The sequence below is a fragment of the Dryobates pubescens genome, chromosome 6, assembly GCF_014839835.1.
Source record: "Dryobates pubescens isolate bDryPub1 chromosome 6, bDryPub1.pri, whole genome shotgun sequence".
Taxonomy (NCBI): Eukaryota; Metazoa; Chordata; class Aves; order Piciformes; family Picidae; genus Dryobates; species Dryobates pubescens.
The window spans coordinates 32,156,652-32,181,025 of record NC_071617.1 but is presented as its reverse complement, the minus strand read 5'-3'; the positions used below and the strand labels follow the sequence as shown (position 1 = coordinate 32,181,025).

Sequence of the window (24,374 nt, the reverse complement as noted above, 5' to 3'; positions counted from 1 at the left end):
TTCATAAATCCCAACTCTTTTTCCCTCTCTTCTCTCTTTTTCAGCCAACCTCTCTCACATAGCATTCAGAAGCAATAGAAGGACATCACCTCCAATGCTACTGCCTATGTCATTACCTACAGAGACCACCAGCCCCAGAAAACAGCCATCCTTACATTTCCTCCATGATGGGTGAGACTTCTCTCAGCTGACTTCACATACCTGTGGCAGGGACATCTAAACCTGAGGTACTCACTCCACATTCCCTGTCAAAGCCATGGAGAAAACCAGGCACTGGAAGGCACTATATGATGTACAGATGCTTGCACTGTGTAGGTAGCAGAGAGAACATCTTTAAATATCCTGTCCAGACCATCTCAAAAGTGCTTTAAGGCTTAAGACTCAGTGCACAGCCAACCAGCTAAAGGCTTACCACAGGACCACGTTGTAACTCACTGTATATGTTGAAAATGTGCTGAAAAATCAAGGGTGGCATGCATCTTCTCAGTTTGAGACGTCTGGTGTGCAGATTTGTGTATCTGAGACAGCCATTTACACTTTCTGCATAGTTACTAGACAAAAAAAAAAAAAAAAAGACATTCCCCTAGAACAATTTATCTCCTAAAGTAGACAATTAGAACAAGCCAGATGAATCACCCTCCAAGTGCTTGTTTCTCTCCACCAGCCCTAAACAGTCTGAGGCGACAAGCTCAGAAGTAGGTGTCTCTAGTGTAGGTGTCTAAGGCTGGGTGAGATGAGTCCCACCTCTCCACTGCTGCTGTCAGGAACAGAGAGCAAAGTCACTGCAGACAGCACTGGGCCCCACTACAGAAACATATTTAGCTGTCATCAATGAACTGCTTTAGCTCTTGCCATCTCATCAGCAAATGAGCAAAAGAACTGTTACAAAAGTGCTGGATGCATTTGCCAACCCTTCAGAGTAAGAAAATGACTCTCACAGACTAAGGTCTGGCCTATTAGGGACTGAAACATGTTCCTAATGATAATGCACAACTCCCCAGGCTATGAATGTGCTTCCATATAAGCATATTCTTAAACAGTTCTTTAAATCAGGCTTCTGGAAAAAATCTAACAAAAGCAAGAATCCTTACAGGTCTCTGTGACAGTTACAAATGAGCATCCTCATTTTGCCAGCTTCCCAAATGCTTTGCAGCTGCTTGGTTGTTGCACAGATCAAGGTCTGTAAAACTTGCAAAAATGTTATATGCCTATAACAAGTCCTAGAGCCTCAATTTTTCTCTGTGCAAATGGGCTCCTTACTTCATGCCTTCCCAGTATATAAGAATGTTTTCTATTCTAAGCAGACCAGCTTTGATGATACCTGGGTTTCCCTGGCTTTGGACAGTCTGTGGATTAGGGCACCCTCTTGGGCAGACAGGAACCCTGCTCCCAGGACACAGGGTGGAAGGCTGCCCTATGCACTGGGCTATTGAAGAGGAGGACACTCTCCACCTCCACTTTTTGAAGTAAATTGTTCATCCACTTAGCTGCCCTCTCAATTCTGAAAAAGACTGATAAACGCTAGACAGAGAGCAATGGGCATCCTGACTCCAAGCACAGGACTCTGCTTGGCATTACCTGCTGGGAAACTTAGATGATTCATCCTGCAAACTCACTGGTGTCCTTTGGCAGGGGTCAACAGTCACACTGATAAAGGTGATGCAGTTTCTCTTTCTACATTTTTAAGAGGCTTCTGACAAAACCCCACTTCAAAGGCCTTTACAGAAAACAAGCAGTGAGAAGCAAATATAGTAATGGGGGAAGTAGTTGAAGCTCTGCAGAGGTCTGCTGTGGAACCTGCACTCTTCACTGTAACCATAGATAATGTAAACAAAGGGTAGAGTGGTAGGATTCCTAATGACAGTTTTCCAATGATATAAAGTTAGACAGGGACATCTGTGAGGAATGACAGGCTATGTAACTGGGTCACAAATCAGCAGATGATGAAATGTGCCATTAAAGAAGTACAGGTGGGAGTAAACAACCCACATGCTGCACACTCAGAGACGGGGCTCTGGTCATTGCCACCAGGGCAATGCCACTGCTCCTTACAGACTGCTCCTCAAAAAGTGCATCAGTATTCAAAAGCAACCAAAAAAAATTTAAAAGGCAAAATAACTGCCAGAAATTACTAGGAAAAAAGCAGAAAAGACAGAAAATAGTTGCTTCCTACACATGAGTAAACTGCAGTTGTCAGCACACCCACACTATAGGAGAGGCACCTCAAGATAGAAAACACACCTTCCTGATCAGTTCCATGGAGCTGGAGACAGGAACAGATGGACCTTTGGTCAAATCCCATACGACAGCTGTTCATGAGATTTTTGAGGAAATTGCTCTGGAGGTTCTAGAGGGAAGCTGTGAGTCTCCACAGGGTAGCTGGCAGGTGGGACTGCAACACTTAGTGTGCAATAACTTGAGCTTTGCACACATTTCCCCAACTGGTGCTGAAGGTCTAACAAAGCAGTACGATATTTTTAATGAATACCAATTAATGTACTGCAATGGAAGAATTACAGAACCCCATAAACCTTTATGAAATCATTTAAAAGGAGAATATTTGGTCAAAATGACACTGCACATATGGCTTTTTAAATGCTATTTGGAAAACCAAAATTTTAAAGCACTGTCTTTAAATACTGTGCTATTACACTAACATATACAAATAATTTTACTGTATTTCATCATGGAATGGCATGACTAAAGCAAGAACAAATCAATAGAGTTTTAAAATCCACAGTAGAGGTTATTTTGAAGAACAAAACTGGGGTATTAACCTATTAGGTCAGAGGGTTTGAATTTGCTTGAGGTTACAGAATAAGAAATGGTAGGTATCCGGAAATGGGAGAAAATGTACAAACACAGATTTAAAGCTAGGCAAAGGCATTCTGAGTTCAGACTCTCTTTTGCTATTGGAATTCATAATAGAAATTAAATACTTATACAAAGTAAATTAATAATACAAAGTGTTATGATAATCTATATGGAATATGCAAATTTATCTGATCATCTGACCCAATGTCATCAGGGTAGGAAATACACCTATTGGCTCACTGGCAATAAAGATGATTCTCCTTCCTGCTTGTCTGTGGAAATCTTCCATATTACTGAGACCAACAAATCGTTCATGAAAGTTACCGAACAGGTGTAAGTTTCTCCTAACAGGTACTCTTAGGTACTCCTAAAGCATTCTCACAGATACAATGTTTTCTATCACTAACAGTTATCATATATTAATTCCTTCTTTAGCTTGTGCTGAATATTACACCTAAATTTACTAAGAGTCAGAATTGAATAATCTTCACATATTTGCTGAAGAGAAGCTAAATTCTCCTCCTTATCATATGTGTGCTTTTCTTCCTCTGTCGAATACTCCAGCAAGACTTCCTGCAAAATATATACTCTAATTCCTGTTAGTGATACAGGGAGAGATGAAAAATTATCAACTCCATACTGCAGCAATTTGGTCTTTCATAATTTAATTTATCTTCAGAGGCAACTGCTCAGAAATTCTAATGAAAGTGCCATAAAAATGGGCCTCATTAAAATACAATATACCGCTTTGAGTTTCGTGGGGGCAGGGACTTCCCCTAAATAGTGTCCTTTTTATTTCTTAATCAGAATGCGTAGCTGGAGTCCAGCGTCAAAATGGAAGACACTGAGTGCTTATTACAGTACAAACATTGTGGTACTGGAAAATAACAACCCTAAAAACATGTAAAGAATAATTGTGATCATAAGATATATATTCTTGATAGCATGAAAAAAACCAATATATTTTAAAAATGATTCTGTATTCCTTTCTTGAATAAAAATTGGAATGAATCTTACAGTGAGTTACCTAGCAAGATGACTGGGAGTTTTGCCATTTACTTTGAGAACAGTAGCAATGTGAAAGCAGAATTTCCACTGCAACAAAAATAAGCTATGACCAAAACTGTATTTTGGAAACATTTTGATCAGAGTCTGTGCAAATTTAACCCTGAAAAAAGGGTTTAAGAGGTGATTGTTCTGGTGAAAAAGAAGTCTGGATTCTCTGCAGGAAACTCCTGTATTAATCAGTCAGGCATTTGAGTAATAGCTTTATCTCCAAGAGAATTCAACTTGTTGTACTAATATAAATAACACATTTATATCAATACATATATACAAGTACTTTATAAAAGTTAAGTCAATTCATGCTAACTGTGGAGGTTGTGTCAGCTGCATTTTATCTAAAGAAAAACTATGTTCTTTCTCCCTTATTGGGCTTTCCAGAACTGCCTGGCTTTCAAGTAAGTACAGTTTTAAATAGAATATTATACTATAATGCCTTTGCTTTTTTGATACTGAATTCTAACTGTATTGATTTGGATCACTGGCTTAAACCAATACACTAACTCAAATTGATTGTTCTCTCAAAAGCTAAAGGGTTAACCTGCTATTGAACCTCAAATACAATGCTGGTTTTTTAGGTCCTAAGTTCAGACCAAGATGATAGCTGGAGCATCTGTTCTCTGTCAACCAATAGGCAGAGAGTAGCATGGACCTGACATGGACTTGAGCATGCTTCAGTGACTGGAGTAACGTATATATATATATATACATATCTAGAGAAGTCCCCGCATGATTTGCTGCTCAAAGATGGACCAGAAGAGGATGCCTTCTCACCTCTCATCAACAAGCTCAGCAAATGTTTGGTCTCCTTTGATAACAAAGCCAGGTTTGCCTAGGCCCATGTTGGCACCATCACATTCAGTACAACACCAAGCAAAAACACACTACCTGCAAAAATTCTATTTTCTTATTTTCTCTCTGGTATTTTCCTCTTCCTCTTTTCAGTGAGAAGGCATTTTGCAACCTCTTGTTCCTCAGTTGCTTCCTTGCTTCTGTTTTTCCATGATTGAATTGCAAGGCTTATAAGGCTCACTTTTTTTTTTTCTTTAATTATTATTTGAAGAAAGTTTTGACTAGAAACTACAATGAGCAAAACTTACATCTATTAAAAAAGGAGTCAACATAGAACTTTTGTATGACCAACAAAACTCATGCCTTAAGTAGGACTCACAACATTTCAAGGCAAGGCACCTTTGCATTATGACTAGGTAGAGTGGATCCAAGTTCCTGGAACTGGGTAGTTACCACTGAGGTGGCACCTTGCTTCTCCAACACATGGTCCCTGCACAGTCAGTGGGCAGCTCTGTCCAAAAGTAAGACAGCACTGCACTGCTAAAACCACCATTTCCTCTTGCCTTTGAGATTACACTGCAGTGGCTGTCAGCAACTCAGTGAAGATTACAAGGTAAATCTATGCTTTCATTGGCTAAACTCCTACTTCTGCAGTGTGCTATCCAGGTCTGCAGTGGTGTGTCACAGTTTCTAATTAACGAATTGGGCTGTGGACTAAAGGTTGGCAATGATACTCCAGCCTAGTGGAGGGAGACGCTTAGTATATAAGTGAACGCGCTACGCTGAGTGCAGCGTGCTGAGAAAGCTACAACATAAATAATGCTATGTGTGAAGCTTGTAAATAGGAAATTGCTGAAGAATATATGTTAAGCTATCACAGAATTTTACATTCAACTACAGGTCTTTTCTGAGCTCTGGCTCTGCCGCCAGCAGTCCCTCTGTACTCAGCACTGGTGAGGCCACATCTTGAGTGCTGTGTTTCCTTTGCGGACCTTCAGTACAACAAAGACAATGAGATCCTGGAGCAGGCTCAGGGAAGGGAAACAAAGCTGGTTAAGGGTATGAAGAACAAGTCTTATGAGGAGAGGCTGAGGGAACTGGACTTGCTTAGACTGGAGAAAAGAAGGCTGAGGAGAAACCTTCTCATGCTCCACAACTGCCTGAAAGGAGGTTGGGTGGGTGTTGGTCTCTTCTTCCTAGCAGCAAGTGAGAGAATGAGAGGATATGGCTTCAAATTGCACGAGGGGTGGTTTAGACTGGATATTAGAAGAAACTTAGTCACTGAAGGGGTTATCAAAAAATGGAAAAGGCTCCCCATGGAGGTGGTTGAATCGCCATCCCTGGAGGAGTTTAAAAGACACGTAGGTGTGGTGCTAAGGGACATGGTTTAACACTAGACTCAGTAGAGCTAGATAATGGTTGGACTCAATGACCTTAAATGTCTTTTCCAACTGAAATGATTCTTTGATTTTTATACTGAACTGTTTCTATGCTACAAATTCCCCTGCTTACAATTATCATCAATTAGGAAAGAAGGACAGAACTTCTTTTACAAGAATTATAAAATGAAAATAGGAGATAACAAATCACACGTTCTGGTGACTTAATATTTATTTCTTACTGGTTCTGGTTCCAACTTCTCATGGGATATATCTATAATTAAATGGATTAGTAATCTGCTTTTTTTTTTTTTTTTTTTTAAGAGCAAATGCCTGAATTGGTTCAAGAGGACTAGAAAATGCATCTTGCTTCATTTAGGGATAAGTGGGTGAAATGTAATGGTCTGTGATCTACATGTTGTCTGAGGAGACATCCAATGATTACTGTTATTCTTAGGTTCTGCCACTGTAAATGAAACCATTGTCTGTCCAGAGCATGTGCATATTGGCTTATTTCAGTCACTAAAGTAAGGAAGCTTGGATAAATCTTTAATAACCTATCATTCTGCTTCATGATGCATTAAAACTCCTGCTCTGGCATTAGTTTAGTAACACCAAAACAGTCTCATTTTATTCCAGTGTAATCTGGGGAGGGGACGAACAGTGCAAAAGTAATGAGTCACCTCCAGACCTATATGCATTTGCACAGGCAAGACAGTATATAAAATAACAAGTGGGACACGATCAAAGATGAGCTGGCAGGAATCCTCAGTGAGTAAGCCTAGCACAGCTAAGAGTGGCTCATTTTGCATCTGTTTAAAGCCTACAAAAGCATGCTGCCACTTGGGAAGGGAGCCAGGTGTTATGCAACAAGAAACTCCCCACACCTTTGGAACAGGATCTTGGATATTTGCTTAAATATACTGTTGTGTTAACTAAAAATGCTCCAAGAAACAGGAATATTGGACAAAATTTGTCCTGTTGCAAAACCAGAGTGAATTACTGCATATGTGCACTTAACCCACAGTAAACATGCAAGAGGGCACCACTTTTCCATCAGGGGAGTAAGTCACATCTACTTTATCATGCAAAGGTACCACGGAGGCAAATACATGGCAAATTTAGAATAGAATAGAATAGAATAGAATAGAATAGAATAGAATAGAATAGAATAAACCAGGTTGGAAGAGACCTTCAAGATCATCATGGCCAACCTATCATCCAGCACCAAATCATTCCTGTAGCTGCACATAAACTGTTGCCTTCATCCCTAGACCATTCACTCCATCCCAGCTCCAGTCAGGAGTCACAGCTACTGCCCCATCCACAGATTTGATGGTCTCTGCTTTGATCGTGAATGTTCACATTGAGGACTGTCTTCTGTGCAGGAAGACAGCTTGAACAAAAGTGAACTGAACATGGTACACATTAATTACTTACTGCACACAGAAGCCAGCATGCATTCTTAGTGAAGGCTGCTTCAGTGGGGAAGCACACTCAAACCCACAGCCCTGGCTAAGCTGAACCACCAGCCTCTCCTGCTCTCCACATGTTTCTGTTTTCTAGAATGCACAAACCCTGCATATTTCTACCATGTACACCTCTTACACTAAGCAGAATAGTGAACACAACTCTTGCTTTTACAGATACTAACTCATGCGTAAGATTTTTACCAGGTCTGCCCTAGTGCTCAAAGTACCAATAAGAATTGCCTGACTGCCAAAACCTGCACACCGTAAACAGTTGCATTTATTTATCCACAGATATATTAATACAATATTTAAGCTTATTCCTCAAAAAGGAAGTTTTAGTTGGAACCTGAAGTCACTCCAGCTGAGCATGTAGCAGTATCTGGTTCCACAACAACTGAGTCTAGACATTTATGTGTAGTAATTCAAAGCAGAGATGGATCATGTGCTTTATAAGTGACTCTGAATATCACCAGTCACTATTCCCAAAAGAACACTGTAAAGGAAACGTGCTATATGGGGAGGCTGCAATACTGTTTCCTTGGTGCTAGAAGCCTGGGAATAAGTAGCTCCTAAGTAGGGACTGATTAAATGAAGGATAAGTTTTTCTCTGGCAACATCATTGTCTGCAGCTCCTCATGAAAGCTGATGCTACTTATCCCTGGAAGATCCCAAGATGCAGAGTAGGGATATAAATCTTTATCTTCCCAAGGGAGAGAAGTCAGTCCTCAAAGTACACTAAGCTTCCATGTACAAATGGGGTGAAAACAGCCAATTGGTTGTACTGAGAGGAATGGCCACTCTGGTATGGATGCAAACTGGTGAGAAAAAACAGTAACAGAAAGAGGAACAAGCACAAACCAGGCACTGAGCCTACATTTCTCAAAATACAAAGTGTGTGCAATGGTACCAAGCACAGAAAACACCTGGTATGGTAATGGCCTGCCTGAGTGATGCACATAGATCACTTGTCTTGGAAAGTGCTGGTACTGCAGGCTCAGAGCATACTGATGATTCAATCTCTGAAATAATTCGAAATGGCAGTCACGCTTCCGAAGGCGCACAAAGTCCTTGTCTCCCTTTTAAAGCAAAGAAAGTACTGCACCAACAGAGGGAACGCTGGAAGGCTTTACAGCAATGCATATCAATGAAAGGCTCCTCTTGAATAACTCTTCTAGAGTAAAACCTCTTACTAGTGGTTCTGCCAAAGATCCTTGAAATGCTTTGATGGTAGTCAATACAGGAGAAAATAATCATAACTATGAAGCAGAGAAAGATTTGCAGTCTTGCTTTTGCAGTATTGGCTACACTGTCACAAGGGACTTGGGCTACCAGCGAAATTTAGGAAGGCAAATCTTTGCCAGCAGTATGGAAGCAAGCAGTTCACAGTATGCCCACTGCCTCACTTTATTTTCCCCTCAAACTACATTTTAGCTTTTTCTTATGGCCCTAAACACCAGCTGGCAAAATCAGTCAATGTTAGTCTGAAAGGAAATGCTGTCAATTGATTTAGAAAAAGAAGCTCTCAAACAAAGCCAGTCTGTTTCATTAAAAAGAAACTCTTACCTGTCTCTGTACAGCCTCTGGGACCTATCCTACACCATCAAGGTAATTTAGATTTTTGCCACTGGTGATAAAAAAGAATCTGAAGTAAGAAAGGAAAAGTCTAACTAGGTCAACAAAGGCCCTGGTGAGAGGCAGTAGGGTATCCGAGAGCTGGTATGGAGAGCAGACATGGAAGTGCTTGAAAGGATTCAATTTGATAGCACAAGGAAGGATTGCACTGCTTCTGTTGCTATATAAGGTAAGTAATAAACTGTATTTGAACTGGTAGAAGAGGAGTGAGATGACCCATATTTCAAAGCTGGAACCTGGTGGGTTATTATTCCTTATGATTCATAAAGCATGTGCAGTGCACCAAAATAAAGGGAGACGTGTTTCCCTGCCCAGAGGAGACTAATGCAAACCTGGACAGAAACGCTCTGCTGAGCATGGAGCTAACTCCAAGGGCTTTTGAAAATTCCAATTATAGTGTACTGAAGACCAGGCCTGTTCTTCTTTTGGTCAGAAAACTGAGATCCCTTTTCCTATCTGTACAGCAGGTGGTTTTTATGTTAGAGGAAAGCAACAGCTGTATTCTTCCTGAACTGAAATAAACACCTTCAGGTACTCCTGATTTTCCACTGACTTTAGTTCCTTTCCCCATCTTCAGTAATTTTGGATTTTTTCACTTTCTCCTCCACAGAGTCAATTCTATCATTTTTTCTTTGCCTGTCTTTGTTCCTCGGCCTTTCAATAATACTTCATTCCTTTTTCACAAGCTTTCTACAGTCTCGCATTCATATTTTATGCTTTGCTGTTCAATCATTCTGTTTTTTGAGTTGTTCCTCCTCTTTGCCTCATCTTGCTCATTCCTTTCTGCCTCTCCTCCTTCCATTCCTCTCAGCCAATCTTCTTCCTTTCAGACATACCATTCTCCCAACCAATTACCACATCCCTCAGTGGATCCTCAAAACCAACTCTTTGCCCTTCCTTCAAGAATTGAGCTCTGCATTCATCCCTCAGGTGGGGCTCCTCTTCCTGACCTGTGCCCTCTGTTCTGCTCCTCCTGCCTGCACACCACTCCTTCCATCTTTCCGGCTCTGCCGCTCTAGGACATGGCCTACGGGTTTCTACCCAAGATCACAGCTCCTCACCCTAGACCTCCATACCAGCTATACCTAGACTTTCAGAGTTCTCTGGAAAACCCTCCTGATCAAATCACTACCCTTTTCAAGTTCCTCAACCATGATCCCTCAAAGTCTCCAAAGGTTCCTCTGCTCCCTGAAGGTCTGTCAACCCACTTGGTCAGAGCCCCAAACCCACTGCTACCATGAAGCTGGACTGGCAAAAAAAGGTGAGGACAGATGGTTGGGATACAAGGCTGTGTTCCTCCCATGGAGTGTCAAATCCTCCTGTCAGGGGTCCTGCCTGGCAGAAACTTACTTGCCCAGAGGCTCGAGGGCAGCTGTCGGCCCGAGGAATACTCCAGTAATGGAGCTCTGCCTCTGGAACGTGGGAAAGGAAAGAGACAGAGCAAAGCAGGAGACAGGGGTGGGCACCAAGCATCGGCCCGGCATCGCACCCTGTCGCCCCAGAGCATCCTCAGTCGCGGTACCTAGTGGTTCTGGAACAGCCCGCGTCACGGGTACCCAGTGGCCCCGGCGCATTCCTGGCTGCCGTACGCGGTCTCCCCAAGGATACCCCTGTACTCCCGTCCCGCTCCCAGCGCCGTCGTCGTTTACCTTCCACTTTGGTGAGGGTGAGGACGGGGCTGTTGCAGGCGCTGAGGGGGGCCACCCTGGCCGAGTGCTTCTTCATGGCGAGCCCGTCGCCGGCGGCAGCTCCCCGCCGCCTCGCGCCTACATCCTGGCGTCGCCGGAGCCCTCTTCGGCAGCGCTGCTCCGGTACGGCTCCCGCCCGCCGCCCTCTGCCGCAGCACCGGGCGGCGGCGGGGGCTGGGGCTGGGGCTCGCCCGCCCGCTGCCGCTCGGGGCTGCTGCAAACCCGACGTCACTGGCACGGCCCCCCCACCCCCCCGCCCGCCCCCCGGACTCTCGGGGCCGCCCCCGGGTCGCGGGTTGGGGGGTGGCGCCCGGACCCCGCGGCGTGGGGCGTTGCGGAGCCCCCAGGTGCCGGCTCCGGGGCAGGGAGCACCTTCCCGGGCACCGCTCCGGCAGAGCAGGCAGGGAGCCCGGACCGTAATGCGGCTGCGGACACCGCTCCGGCGCTCGCTGCTGTGCCAGGGCTTCCCGGAGCGGGCCAGGCTCCCGGCCCCGGCGATTTCTACTGGCGCTGGGCTACTGCACTGCACGAAAAGGACTCCTGTCTTTTCATGGTCTGCTTCGTTCCGTTCTTATTTTCTTACAGTAAAGAGTAATCTACACTTTTCGAACCAATTTTTTATTATTACTATTTGCCTGCATTGTATCTTTCCTTCATTCTCCCTCAAATCCAGTCACTGTTCTCTGCCGATTTTCACCCATGCCTTTAGTGATTTCTACTATCCTTTCCACAGCTTTTCTATTCCTGCTGTGTTCTTTTAAGAGGGAGCATTACAGCATTCAGGATGAGGATACACCACCAATTTATCAATAATACTACAATACTTGCAGTAGCATACTCTACAGCTATCTTAACACATCTTACCAACTCCTTTTTGAGGCATGACACAAAAACCTCCATACTTAGCCACAAGTAAAATAAAATGGACTTCACAATTGGCTGTTGCTCACATGAAGCAACTTTCTTTGGGTTTTTTCCCCCAGCAATAATTTTCAGTCATGAAATACCAACAAGAAGTTGTAGATTTACCCTTCTGTCAGTATGCAGAAGTCTAACTGGTATGAATTAACAAGACTTTAAGCAAGTTGATTCAGGAGAGAGCACATCCTCCTGAATGAACATGAAATGTGAAAAAGATTAGTTATATCACTGTGAGTAGAGAACCAGGTTTCATAAGATGCTGAGCACAGTGACCTCAGCACCCTTTACTCCCCATGATTTCTTCTCTGGATGTGAAAATACCTTTTGCCAGGTTCAGATATGAGATGTGTCAGCAGACGTAAATACTTAACATTTCTTAAGATTTGGTCAAATTAAAATGAGTGTACTTTGTGAACAAGAATAGGCAGCCATCAATACTCCACAAACATTCTGAAGTATTTGCTAATCATATAAATGCTGGCTATTGAAAAGCAGTCCCAACACTGTTCAGCCAACTGTGGGAAAACACCACTTTCCTCGTGCTGGCCATACAGCTCTTCAAGAGGCAAACGTCTTTTGGTGGGGCAGACCTGGACTGTTAGTTTGCATGGGTCTTATCTGGTGATCTGCAGTCTGATGAAGCTCAGGAGTATTTTGCATTTCCTATGCCTCTTCCATGTCATCATTTGGGATAGGGTTTATAAAAAAATAATAATAATAAAATCACTGGGCTCCATTTAAAGTGATCGTCCTGGAGAGTATATTCATGTACTCAGTGCTAAGACTATGAAAGCTTGGTGTGGTCAAATGAAAAATGCCTCTGGCTTTCATGGTTATTTCCAGACCTTCTCAGTAGAATTCTCTGATCCATTTAGCTGTGATGTTGCAGATTGTATGTTTGGAACAGTGGGTCCCTCATGTGTCAGTCTCAGAGTCCAGTTAATTTCCGATCTTTGAAAGAAGTTACATAAAAAGAGGCAGATCTCACCTCAGATGGTTCTATCCATGAAACATTTTGCAATGTTGCAGTGCCTTTTATGTGAGGATTTCAAAGCATGCTATAAAATATTAATTCCTTTTACATTGCCACTGTCAAGAAACTTCAGGCTTACTGGTAGGTAAAATGCAGCCACAGAATTTAAGTAACTTCCTCAGATTCAGATGACGAAGTAACATCAGTGAGGAATAGAACCTGCATAATTCTGCTCTGAGCTTACTTTCCAGGATCATCTGAGCCTCTGCTTTGTAAGCAGGAAACTACTAAATCAGCATTTCATATCCAGATTTCATCTACTTTTCCTAGAGGTAAATGATTGTGTACAGCAGGATAATCAGAATTCTCTATTGGCTGTATCTTGTAATCAATGGGACATTCACGAGAATTAAAAGGATCTTTATTAAAAAGTCTGTGTTGCTGGGCACTTATACTCCTCCTCTTCTGCAAGGTTTATGCTCTTTTATTTTTTTAAAGGAAACATACAGAATATACATTATTTTACTTGGAGGATGGTGTTGCTCCCTTAGAGAATTCCATTGAAAATAAGACCTTTTTTTTTTTTAAATGGCATGTTATTTTAACTCTGTACATATTTAATATTGTAGGATTTGCAGAGTTGCTAACACATTTCAGACTTGAAATGTTTTATTTAAGCCTAGAACTCCACATGTCAGAGCATTGTATGTCAGTAACTATCTCCTGCAACTGCTTGCCTAATGAGGTGGTGTCCAAGGGCCGTGCTTAGCAGAGACTGGCTTACCTATGCCAGCTGGTGCTATGGAGAGAGCTCGGAGTCATCTAAGCCTTCAAACCACCTGTCCTTCTTCCTCCTTTGCCTTGTATGACCACAGCACTCAAGCCTCCTCTTCCTCATGTGTTCAATTTAGTCACCCCAGAGAAGCTTTCAAAGGCACCAAGGACAATTAGTATTCAATTAAGACTGGTGTCATATTGGGGATAAGACATCCTACCACTAGTGGGTTTTTGGAAACCTTTTTGCTCAGTGCATGTGTGCAGCTAATTGATGTAGTCTGAAACAGCTCTGCTCAAGCCGGACCCCAGAGTGCTTGAATTTAGTCAGCCTTTGTTTTCTCTTGCTGCCCTTACAGGCACGGACACTTACACCAGAGATCCATGCCAGGCCCCTGTTTTACACTGTGCATAAAAGTATCAGCCACATATCATAATAACAAAAAGTTGTGTTTATTTAATGAAGATTAGGGTGCCTGAGGACCGTATTCCAAGGGTGCTACACTGAGGGCTATAGTTGACAGCAGCCTCGTTACTTAAAGTTGTACCATACTGCAGTTTCCTCACCTCCCTAATCCCTGACATATTTGCTGCTGGATTACATTTCATTTACAGTAAGCATCTTACACTATAAGCAATGCCAAACTGACACACTCAGGGTAAAATTTCAAGTAAAATTTATTACTTTTTTCCTTTAGAACACTACTCCTGTATTCATGAGGCAACAGAAGAGAAGCTAGTGGATGCCTGGGCTACAGATAGCTTACAAATGTGAAGAGGAAATTCTCAAAAGCTTGAGAACTGGAGAAAGCAGACTTTCACTTCCAATCAAGAGCAAGGATGCTTCATGTGAAAAAGGCAAGATTAGATTCAAGATCCATGATGAGATAGTTAGAATTTGCCCAGCCTGAAGAATTTGTAGAACTTGCAGTTTGATGGAATGAGTTTTGTTAAAGTAACTCCCAGCAACATACTGCTTTTAAGCTAATGCATCATCACCACTTTTCTGAAACATTTCTTATTGACAGAGAAAAATAAATTCTCATAATTACATGTGCTATGACCTTGTATTAGGTAGTTTGTTTAGCAAATGTGAAATGTGCCCAGCTGCTAATCTGCATAGTAGGTATTTTACCAGTTCAGATATTTTTGTGTTTAGTGTACTCATTAATAGGACATTTATTAATTTAAATGCTTGCTGTACAACTGAGGGCAATAATTGTTGTGCTTAGCAACCCAAAAGGGAATGGAGTGTGGACTTCAACTTGTGCAGTCAATTTCCAAACAGCCTCCATCGCATGACAGAATTAATTCATCTGCCAGGAGTCAAATATATGCATGAAACCTACACTTCCTACAATCTGTCAGGAACATATCATTCTTTCCTTTAGTTTGCTTTTGTTTGAAGTTATGTGGTGAAAATTCTCCACAAATAACTATTAGTCTGTTTGTGAGGAGCTTGTTCTACTTGAATTCTGTGATAGTTTCATTTAGCTACCATCTAATGGCTTTCTTATTTGTTTTCATTTCCCAGATGAAAAAACACAGATGTCAAAAGCATGTTTCCAACACAAATAATAGCTATTTTGAAAATGGTGTTTGCTGTCCTGTAATCATTCTGAAGTCTACATTTAGATGTGCTGTCTTGTGACCATCCACCACTATTCTGTTTGCACGCCTCCTACTTTCAGAACATTCACTTAGAACAAATTCACATTATTGTCAAATTTACATAAAGTCTTTCTCTGTGATATTAGCCTAGCTGTAAGGAAGACATCTTTCCAATCATCCCTATTCAAAAAACACTGAGTTACTTTCAGTATCATGCTTGAATTCACAGAACAAGGCAGTGAAGGCAAGAGGGAAGGATTAAAACCTGTCAGGCTAGAGGTATTTGCCAGAATACATAGAATAAACCAGGTTGGAAGAGACCTTCAAGATCATCGTGTCCAACCCATCAACCAATCCAACACCACCCAAACAACTAACCCATGGCACCAAGCACCCCATCAAGTCTTCTCCTGAAAACCTGCAATGATGGTGACTCCACCACCTCCCCAGGCAGCCCATTCCAATGGGCAATCACTCTTTCTGTATAGAACTTCTTCCTAACATCCAACCTAAACCTCCCCTGGTGCAGCCTGAGACTGTGTCCTCTTGTTCTGGTAGTGGCTGCCTGGAGAAGAGACCAACATCCGTCTGTCTACAGCCTCCCTTCAGGTAGTTGTAGAGAGTAATAAGGTCACCCCTGAGTCTCCTCTTCTCCAGGCTAAGCAACCCCAGCTCCCTCAGCCTCTCCTCGTAGGGCTTGTGTTCCAAACCCCTCACCAGCTTTGTTGCTCTCTTGCCAGACTGCACTTAACACAGCCTGTTATAGAATTACTGTTGCATTTGATACTCATGCTTCAAATTTGATCAGATGGACAGTGCTACAGAAAACAGTAAAATCTGAGGTCTCTATAAAGGCTTCTAATTATGTATATGACCATACAGTCAACAGTTCCTAGACATGAATACAAAGTCCTGGTGAGAATACTTATTTTTAACCTGCTATTTGTAACAGCTGTAAGCATTATTGGAGGAGACAATACTGACAAATTTTAGTTGCGAATCTCATAAAATATTAACTGTTTCAAATATTTACTAGGAAGCTCCTGGTTTTGAGCATACACAACAGCTGCATTTCAAATACTACTGGTAAATTCCACAAAATATAAGAAAAAAGAAAAAAAAAGCTACTTTAAGTCTCAGAGTTTCAACACCTGACTATATAACTTTAATTTTCAGCCTTGTACTTTCTGATTTTGACAGAAAACATTCATGTCTTAACCATGTTTTTGAAGGGAAACATGTGTCAGGTTTATGTTACATTTTAAAGAAAATTTAATTCAGTGCCCATATGCAGATATGGGATTGTGGAGTTTTATGAATGAAGTCTTGCATTTACAAGGGAATCAGATGTGTGCCAAGTTGTTTCAAATCTGTCTGATACTGCCAGGGCTAAAGGGCCTCAGTCTCAGTCTTACTGTCTTCAGCAGCACAAGGGAATTGAGCACTGGTACAAATTCAGGGCAATAGTTTCTCAAAAATGGGCACACAGGAGAAATATGACAGATATTATTTATTTTTCTGAGGGCTGAGAAGAGGTGAGTGGCCCATGAATACAACACAAATTCACATGACTCTTGTCACAACTACAGGATGCCCGTGTAGTTCATTTGGTGGACTGGCTCTACACCTTTGCCTCCATACAGGCGTGGTTTAAGGGAACCAACCACTTTTGGACCAGGTTGCTCAAGAACAACCCACCATGTTGTGGCTGTGATTGTACAGTGAGGCCACCTGCAAGGTTGCCTTTAGGAGCTGTGACCAATGAAATACAGCTATCAGACTACCTTAATATATAGCTCTTTTTTTTTCCCCTGCCTTTTTTTTTTTCCTGGTGGTATTAGTGTTGGGGACACTGGAGAAACCAAACAGGGATAAACTATGTTGGAACGTATGAAAACATAATTTGAGAAATCTAAAACCATGATATAAACACCCTGCTCTTTGGACTCTAGCTCCGAAAGAAAAGAAGTCGGTTCGACCTGTGAGGCTGTAGTAGGTTGACAATTCACCCCCAACATTAAATTTGCCAGACTACCTCAGTTGTAAGCAAATGAAATCTGTATTTACAAGCAAAATTACAGTCTACAATGGAATGCAATGAATATGTACAAAATAGACAGTACTTACAATATTGACAGGTATTTACAATTAATGAACAGCACAAGGAACCCCCTGGCCAAAGACCAGGGGAACTGCTAATAGTTTCTCTCTCCCTGCCTCCTCCTTACCCCCCTGTACACAAAGGGACAAGTGAAAGAAGCAGAGATGTTAGAACTTAGCCAAAACAACGCAGCCAAGGTCAAGCAGAAGCAAGTTAATCTCTCCCAGAGTGGAGGAGCGAAAAGAGAGAGAAATTATTTACCAAACTAATTTTTATGGTAGATAACTCTCCAATGGGATTGTTTAGAATTATCATTACTTTCCTTTTCACATCCAGTAGTGATTTATTTACATTTTACTACTTTCTGTTCAAGATCTGTGAAAAATTTTAAGGGCATAGCCTAAAACTACCATAGAGGCAAGCTTTTGTTCTTAAAGAAAAGGTTCTTTCAGAATTGACTGAGAAAATAAGCATATGCTCTTGGCCTCCAACACACCAGCAGAGACCAAGAGAACTGAAGACAGAATCACACTTTTTTCTTCCTTCTCACCTGAATATTTACAGAACTCTACACTGCCCTCCCAAGTTGTATCAGGGAGGAAAAGAATGAAAATTACATGAAGAAGGGACATCCAAGGATCTTTCAGAAAATAACAGTAAAGACACTTCTAAGAAATACACTCTGTATTTCAAGTCACCTTTTTTTGTGGACAGTGCTCTGAGATGAAAATTATGCCTGTCAAATTTAAGTTTTACTGTCTTAGACCTCATAATTTATAGCTTCAAAGTAGATTTGCTGTAGCTGTCCAGAATCTGGGAACCTCTCAAGCTCTTTGCTCTGCAATTTCAGTTTCTGTATATGCATACTCTTGAGGCAATGTCCAGAATTCAAGATGAGAATGAAAAATAATGCCTCATGCCCAGCCTCCCCCCAGATTTTCCAAGAGTGTCCTACTTCTTTACAGGAGCTTCAAGTGAAGTCCAGCACAGCAGGCTGGAAGCATCAGGGTAATTCTGCTGGGACCTCTCACTGAAACATTTAAATTGAGTAGCTGTGCTGATTGCCCTCAGAGAGACCATTCTGCTTGGCACACTGAGGTCCTCCTTCCAGCTCAGATGTTATTTAAAAGGCGTTATACCGGATGAACCTACTAGCACCAAGTGCTTTCTAATTATAGCCTCCCTGCCCTACAATCCTAATCACTCCAGTATCCCACTCTTGGAGAAGCTAATTGCTTTTTCTTGAACCCACTGGCTACTTCTCTCTTATTCAGAGGCCTCTGCTCTTGCTTCTTTCTGCTGCTCTTAAGAGAGATATTAATAACGTTGTGGCCCAACAATTTTATTATAATATGAGACAGATATAAGACTGCTAAATAGAGGAGTATCTGCCTTCAGATAGTGGGAAAACAAAAAGAGAATGGGGTGGGAATGCCTGTTATAAAAGCTAAAAGTACCTACTGGTGTGTGCTACAAGCAGAAGTACTTACACTCCATTTCAGGCACTGACATTACCGTGACGCAGGGAGGGAGTTAAGTTTCTGTCACAAGTTACTCATGAGTACCTTGGGACCTAACTTAACTACTTCATTTATGTGCTTTTGATATTTTATGCAGAAAAGTCCTGAGACCAGTCAAGCATCATTATGAAACACTTGTGTATATATAGCAGGCTTACTATTTATCACTCTTTCTTAATAAAGAGGATGAATTTATTACTAGTGCAGAGGGTGAATGTATTGTTACTGCTGTTTGGCACTAGTGAAGAATTAAAATCTTTGGCTCACACCCTAAATCAGAGTATTTGAAATTACAGTGAAACATCATTTTTGTAGACCAAGAAGGACCTCTCTTATTATTCTAAGTGTTCAGAAATTGATTAGTAATCTTATATATCTTTATAGAATGAATGATTTTAACTTCACATGTGCACCCCAGAACAATATAATGTCAAGATGAATACATATTCATGGCAAACACCACGGAGAAAGTTTAAGATTTTTGGGCTGTTTCAAGGCCATGGGAGTTTTGCTTAGAGAGTTAAAGATAGGAAATGAGCTTGAGGTTGTGGCTGAAAAGTTAGGAGGGCTGCTCTGCTCCTTTGGAAATGAGGTGCTTAATATGATGGACCATGGATGTAGTGAATAAATTTGTTAACAATGTAAAACTAGAATAATTCTGCAGATTTCAGTGCAGACTGAAGGAGGTCAGGAAAGGACCAAGGAGAAAATGATGGTTTCTCTTAGTCACTCTCATGCTTCTCCCTATTTTCAGTTGGACTATATGATGGCACACAAATTTACTACAGATACCTTCTTTTCCCTCCCACCCACCCACTCAGGCACAAGGTCTATGTGCTGTTTGTGGAGGTTCTGTATGATACACAACTTTGATCTTTTGCCAATTTTCAGGAGTTTGCAATTTACATATTGCAAAAAGCAGAGATTTCCTTGGTGGATTTTGTCTGGTTCTCTCTTGCAGTGCAAGAAGAAAGTATGCATAATAGTGTCTTGCCATCTCTTGCTAGTCAGTAATTGGTAAATCTATGCAGATTTTGTTAATATAGGCATGACAACTTTTTAAAATGCTGGAGCTGGAACTTCAAGTTTCATGCTTATGTTACAATGACTGTGAGCACTGATGATGTGTCATTCTACATTATAAGCCCTGCATTATACACAATAACAAGACAGCTCCTTATAAAGACTTTCTGCTGCTTATCATTAATCCCTCAACTTCTAGGCAGGATTTGGTTAATGCTTTTGGGGAATGAATCTGGATCATTAATTAACTGTACCAGGGGCATCTGTAATAAGATTATCCACAAAGTTTTACATTCTTATGACTCAGTCAATTTTATTTTGAACTAATGGGAACTTTGCCATTGCACCCAATACACTACACACTGGAGCTGTCATTGCTGATAAAATAGTAACAACAAAACAATTAAAAATGAGAGTAAAGTTTAAAAATAGATAAATTAAAAATCTTAACATATAGAGTAAAAGGAGGAAGGGCTGTGTTAAGCTGTGAATCCATAGGAAAGCTAGAAGAAGGTAAAGCTTTGGGCAGAAATATCCAAGATCGAGAAGGAAAGCAAGGATTACCGGACAGGAGAAGCCAAAGACAGATGCATGATAGCTCAGCAAATATCAGAACACAAATACAAAGCATACTTGGATCAAGAGATAAGAATACTGGGTTAATTCAGAAAAACTGAAGCATCTGCCTAATATGAGGAAAGTCTGTGCGTGCTTTACATGGAAGGTGGGAATTCAGCAAAATCAGCTCACAGGCTATCAAGAGCATACTGCAGTGAGGCTCCTTGTCCTATAACGTGTTGTTTGGGCTTAACATGTATCATTGTACAAAGAGAATTCCAACTTGTTCTTTAGCTGCAGTTTGACTCTTATCACCATGGCCACCAGAAGAAAATCTTTGGAGTATCCAGTTGATTTATATCTCTCCTGTCATGTCAAGCAAACCTGCCAGATACAGCCACAGGAGAATTCACTGGATGGCACATGGTTTTGAAATAGGAATAGTGGGCACTTTATCCGAGGCTCACCTAGTTGGTACCCTATGGTCTTAGCATCAGCTTCTTGTGTCACTCACAATAGGAGAGGCATGTTCTGATCTTTTCTAGGAACTGGACAGATGCCAGGATGATGGTAGGATAAAGGACCTCAGAGCAAGTCCTATCCATCTCCCTCTCAGCTGCACTAAACACCATTAGGCTGGCTCGACCTGCTGCACTGATGGCAGAATCATGATCCCAAGATCTGGAACAATTAAACTTTCCCCCTGGGGTGGCTGTTTGAGGTCCTCTTTCTTCTCCCACTCCCAGCAGATGTAGGTTACGCTAGCAGGTTAAATTTTCACTGAATTGTGAATCAGTGGGAAAGCAGATTCATATTCTGCATATCATTTCCTCCAGTGTTCCTCCAAGAGTATTTAAAACACTGATATAATTCTGTCCTAGAGTTCTGTTGATACCAACAAATCACTTTAAGTAATTAAAATTACAAGTACATTTTATTGCAGTTACAGGCAGGAGGCAAATGTTGTTGTGACCTTGTTATTCAGATACGTGTAATAATTCAGGCAGCATATATTTCTTCAACTGCTTTTCTTTCATAGAACCGTCTAAATCCTTCAGCAATGCAATACACAGTCCCTCAAACATAGTTGTAGGCTCCATAAACACCAAAGGGAAATAAATAGCATGAATGCCAAGCAATAGTTTTCTGATTAACTATATATAAAATATCTTGTAACTAACTAATAGCTGTATCATGTAGTTAAAAACTGGAAAGAAAGAATGCTTCATTGTCAGTTTAAGCCTGATTTGGAGATTAGCATTTCCAGTGCAAAATGTCAAACTGAGTATTGCTCACCGAGACCTAAAAAATAAAGCTTTAGACTGACTCAAAGGTCTTTAGCTCTTTCAGATACCTCTAGGAATATGTCAGCACTTCATCAGAAGTAAACATAAGACTTTTTTTGCTCAGTCCTTCCCCCATTAATAGCACTTCTCCAGGACCGACTTTCTAGAGAGGATTAAAACAACAAAAACACATAAAGAAGAGCAAATCACTAAGCAAATGCATTTACAGGAGGCTGGAAGGTTATAGGGCCTCTAAGGTCCTATTTGCTGATGCCTTTAATCACTATATACAACATAGCTAGTGCATTTAAAGGAACTTTAGAAATCCTAATTGAAAAACTATATCTACTCCTCAGGCACAAGACTATATATGAGAATTGACAAGTTTTTTCCTTGGTTTCATTTTTCCCATACAAAAGGTTATCTTGTGCTCTTTTCCAGATTGTTCGGATGAACAAGGAAGGTTGGAAGCAGAGGTGCAGAACCATGCCCAGAGGGCTTGCCTGTGACAGATGAAAGAATCAAAACACAGCTTTAAATCTACAAAGAGCTAAAACCACTGTGTGACTAAGCTGGAGATAAGTTCTTGCCAATCAAGAAGGAGGAGACACTTGGTTTTCTTAACCAGGAGCCCAGAATAGATTCGACATCCCAGCATTTAACCACTACTCATATAATCACCGTGTAAAATAAGGTCATAGAAGGCGTATCTGTGAAAGACATTTTTGGGAATATTTTATGTCTGACAAAGCAAACAGGGTATCAGCTGAAGATAATCTGAGGTCAGAAGACAGGCAGAAGCATACAGAGCTTATTGACACAATTAAGGCCACAGAAATGGAGTACACAAAATACTAACAAGGCAAATGTCGGACGTGCAGGTTGGCTTTACTGAGGTAAATGCAATAGACCAAAAGAGCATCCAAACAGACAGTCACAGATACCCTGCACCCATTTCATTATTTTAGGAGTGCAAAGATTGACATGGAAATTGCTTTTGAAAATAAGAATTTGTTTTTTGCTTTCTGGACAGGATCCATGTGAGTATCCCTCAGGCCAACCTCTATCCATTAACTGCAGAAGAAATCCCCCAAATGGCAGCTCTAACACGGCCCTTAATTTCTATGTTTCAGTTTATGTAAACCAGGAATAATAATAATACTTAGCACTTCAGGTAAGTTAATGCTATGTATTTTAAAGAGTTCTAATCCTGCTCCCCATCCTCTGGGAGTGTATAATATACATAAAGATAAAAAGATAAGCTGCACTTCAGTCAATCTATACCACCTACATTAACCTTCACTCAGTTTAACTGCAAGTTCATGTCTTACTGCTGAAAGTCTAAATCTCTAAGCATCAGGATTGGTTTAAGTACTGTTGTTTAAAAAGCAGCCTTCTTTATCTTGCAGAGGATCATACAGCGGCTCCAACAGGTATTATTTCTCAGTGAAGACAACATCTTGATAACGACATTCAATCTGATCATTGCAAGTATGTTAGCATTAAGACAAACTATTTCTTTATATATCACTGCATCCTTATCTCCCCTGTATCTTATCAAATGGTACTTTGTCATGCTAATCAGGGTGTCCTGAAGGGTCAAACTCCCAAACATGCCCTAGCTCAGACAATGGGCTAAGCACTTGCAACTGTGCTAACCCAGACAGTTCCTGGGGTCCAAATAAACATGTACCACGTGTGATTAACTTCGTAACACAGCTGTGAACTATGTGTGTCCCTGGCCGTGTTTGAATATGCCCTATCCCATAGGTCCAGTTATCAGGATTCTGTGTTACCAAAGGGCATTAATTGTCTTGGGACAGTATTTAAATCAGCCAAGAAGTCAGGCAGCTTGCCTTGTTCTCACTCAGACAGCAACTAGAGCCAAATGCTGCCCAAGTAGTGGCTGAAGAACCTGCTCTAGCAGACCTAGCAGACCTCTAGCTTCACCCAGGCCTTGCATCTGGACCAAGACAGAAAGGGGAAAAGCTCCACAGGAATTGAATCCCAGAAGAGGCTACAGCCCACCAACTGGGTACAAGAGAGGCCCCTTAGCCCTCTAGAAGCCAAGGACTGCTCAAATTATAGCCAGAGCATCTGGGAAGATACCAGAGAGAGGAGCAAGCAGTACCTGGCCAATGAGCCACGGAATCACATTTGTGGGAAAACCACAGATCACAGCACCTGTATTTCCAATTTGAATTGCTGTGTTGGAAATGTTTGATCTGTGCTTAAATCATGTAACTGTCTTCATATGTGCAGTGTAAAACCCACAACCAAATAACTGAACCTGTGAATATATTTTGTAAATAAGTTATGGTGGTGTTTGAAGATACCACTGCCCATGGTATTAATTATAAAATATATGAAAATGTACATTTTTATTATACAGGGAGAATATTAAACAACTCACCCATAAACAGTAGTGTCATGTGTTCATCACATGCACTAATCATTGATTACCATGAGTAACAGTGTTCAGCAGCTTGCATCCACTTGAATATATATATATATATATATGTGTGTATGTATACACACACACACACTGTGATGGGTATACTACATTTCCATCCATCGCTCCCTTCTCGGGTCATTGTGTGCAAACTGAAAAAAACCTATTGTGTGATACGTGCCTAGCTTACCGTGGGACAGGAATGAAAGTTGATTTAGCACTCTGCAGGACCAAGGTGATTTACAATCAGCAGGTGTTTGTGTTAATTGAAGATTTGTGAAGCTGGCTTGCCAAAGTCCCGAAGGAGGGAGTCTTA

The 24,374-nt window shown here is 41.3% G+C and overlaps 1 protein-coding gene across 3 annotated transcripts in view; it reads right to left on the bottom strand.

The window, feature by feature from the left end:
• Positions 1-24,374, bottom strand: part of SLC35F3 (solute carrier family 35 member F3) — a 191,073-nt gene that overhangs the window by 58,834 nt on the left and 107,865 nt on the right. Inside the window, exon 1 of one of the 3 annotated variants that reach the window (XM_009906768.2) lies at positions 10,801-11,011. The exons of the other annotated variants lie outside the window; for them this stretch is intronic. Within the exon in view, the coding sequence (XP_009905070.2) occupies positions 10,801-10,876 (76 nt within the window). The 5' untranslated portion in view covers positions 10,877-11,011. Of the gene's footprint in view, positions 1-10,800; positions 11,012-24,374 lie in introns of those variants that run through there. 3 annotated transcript variants of the gene reach the window in all.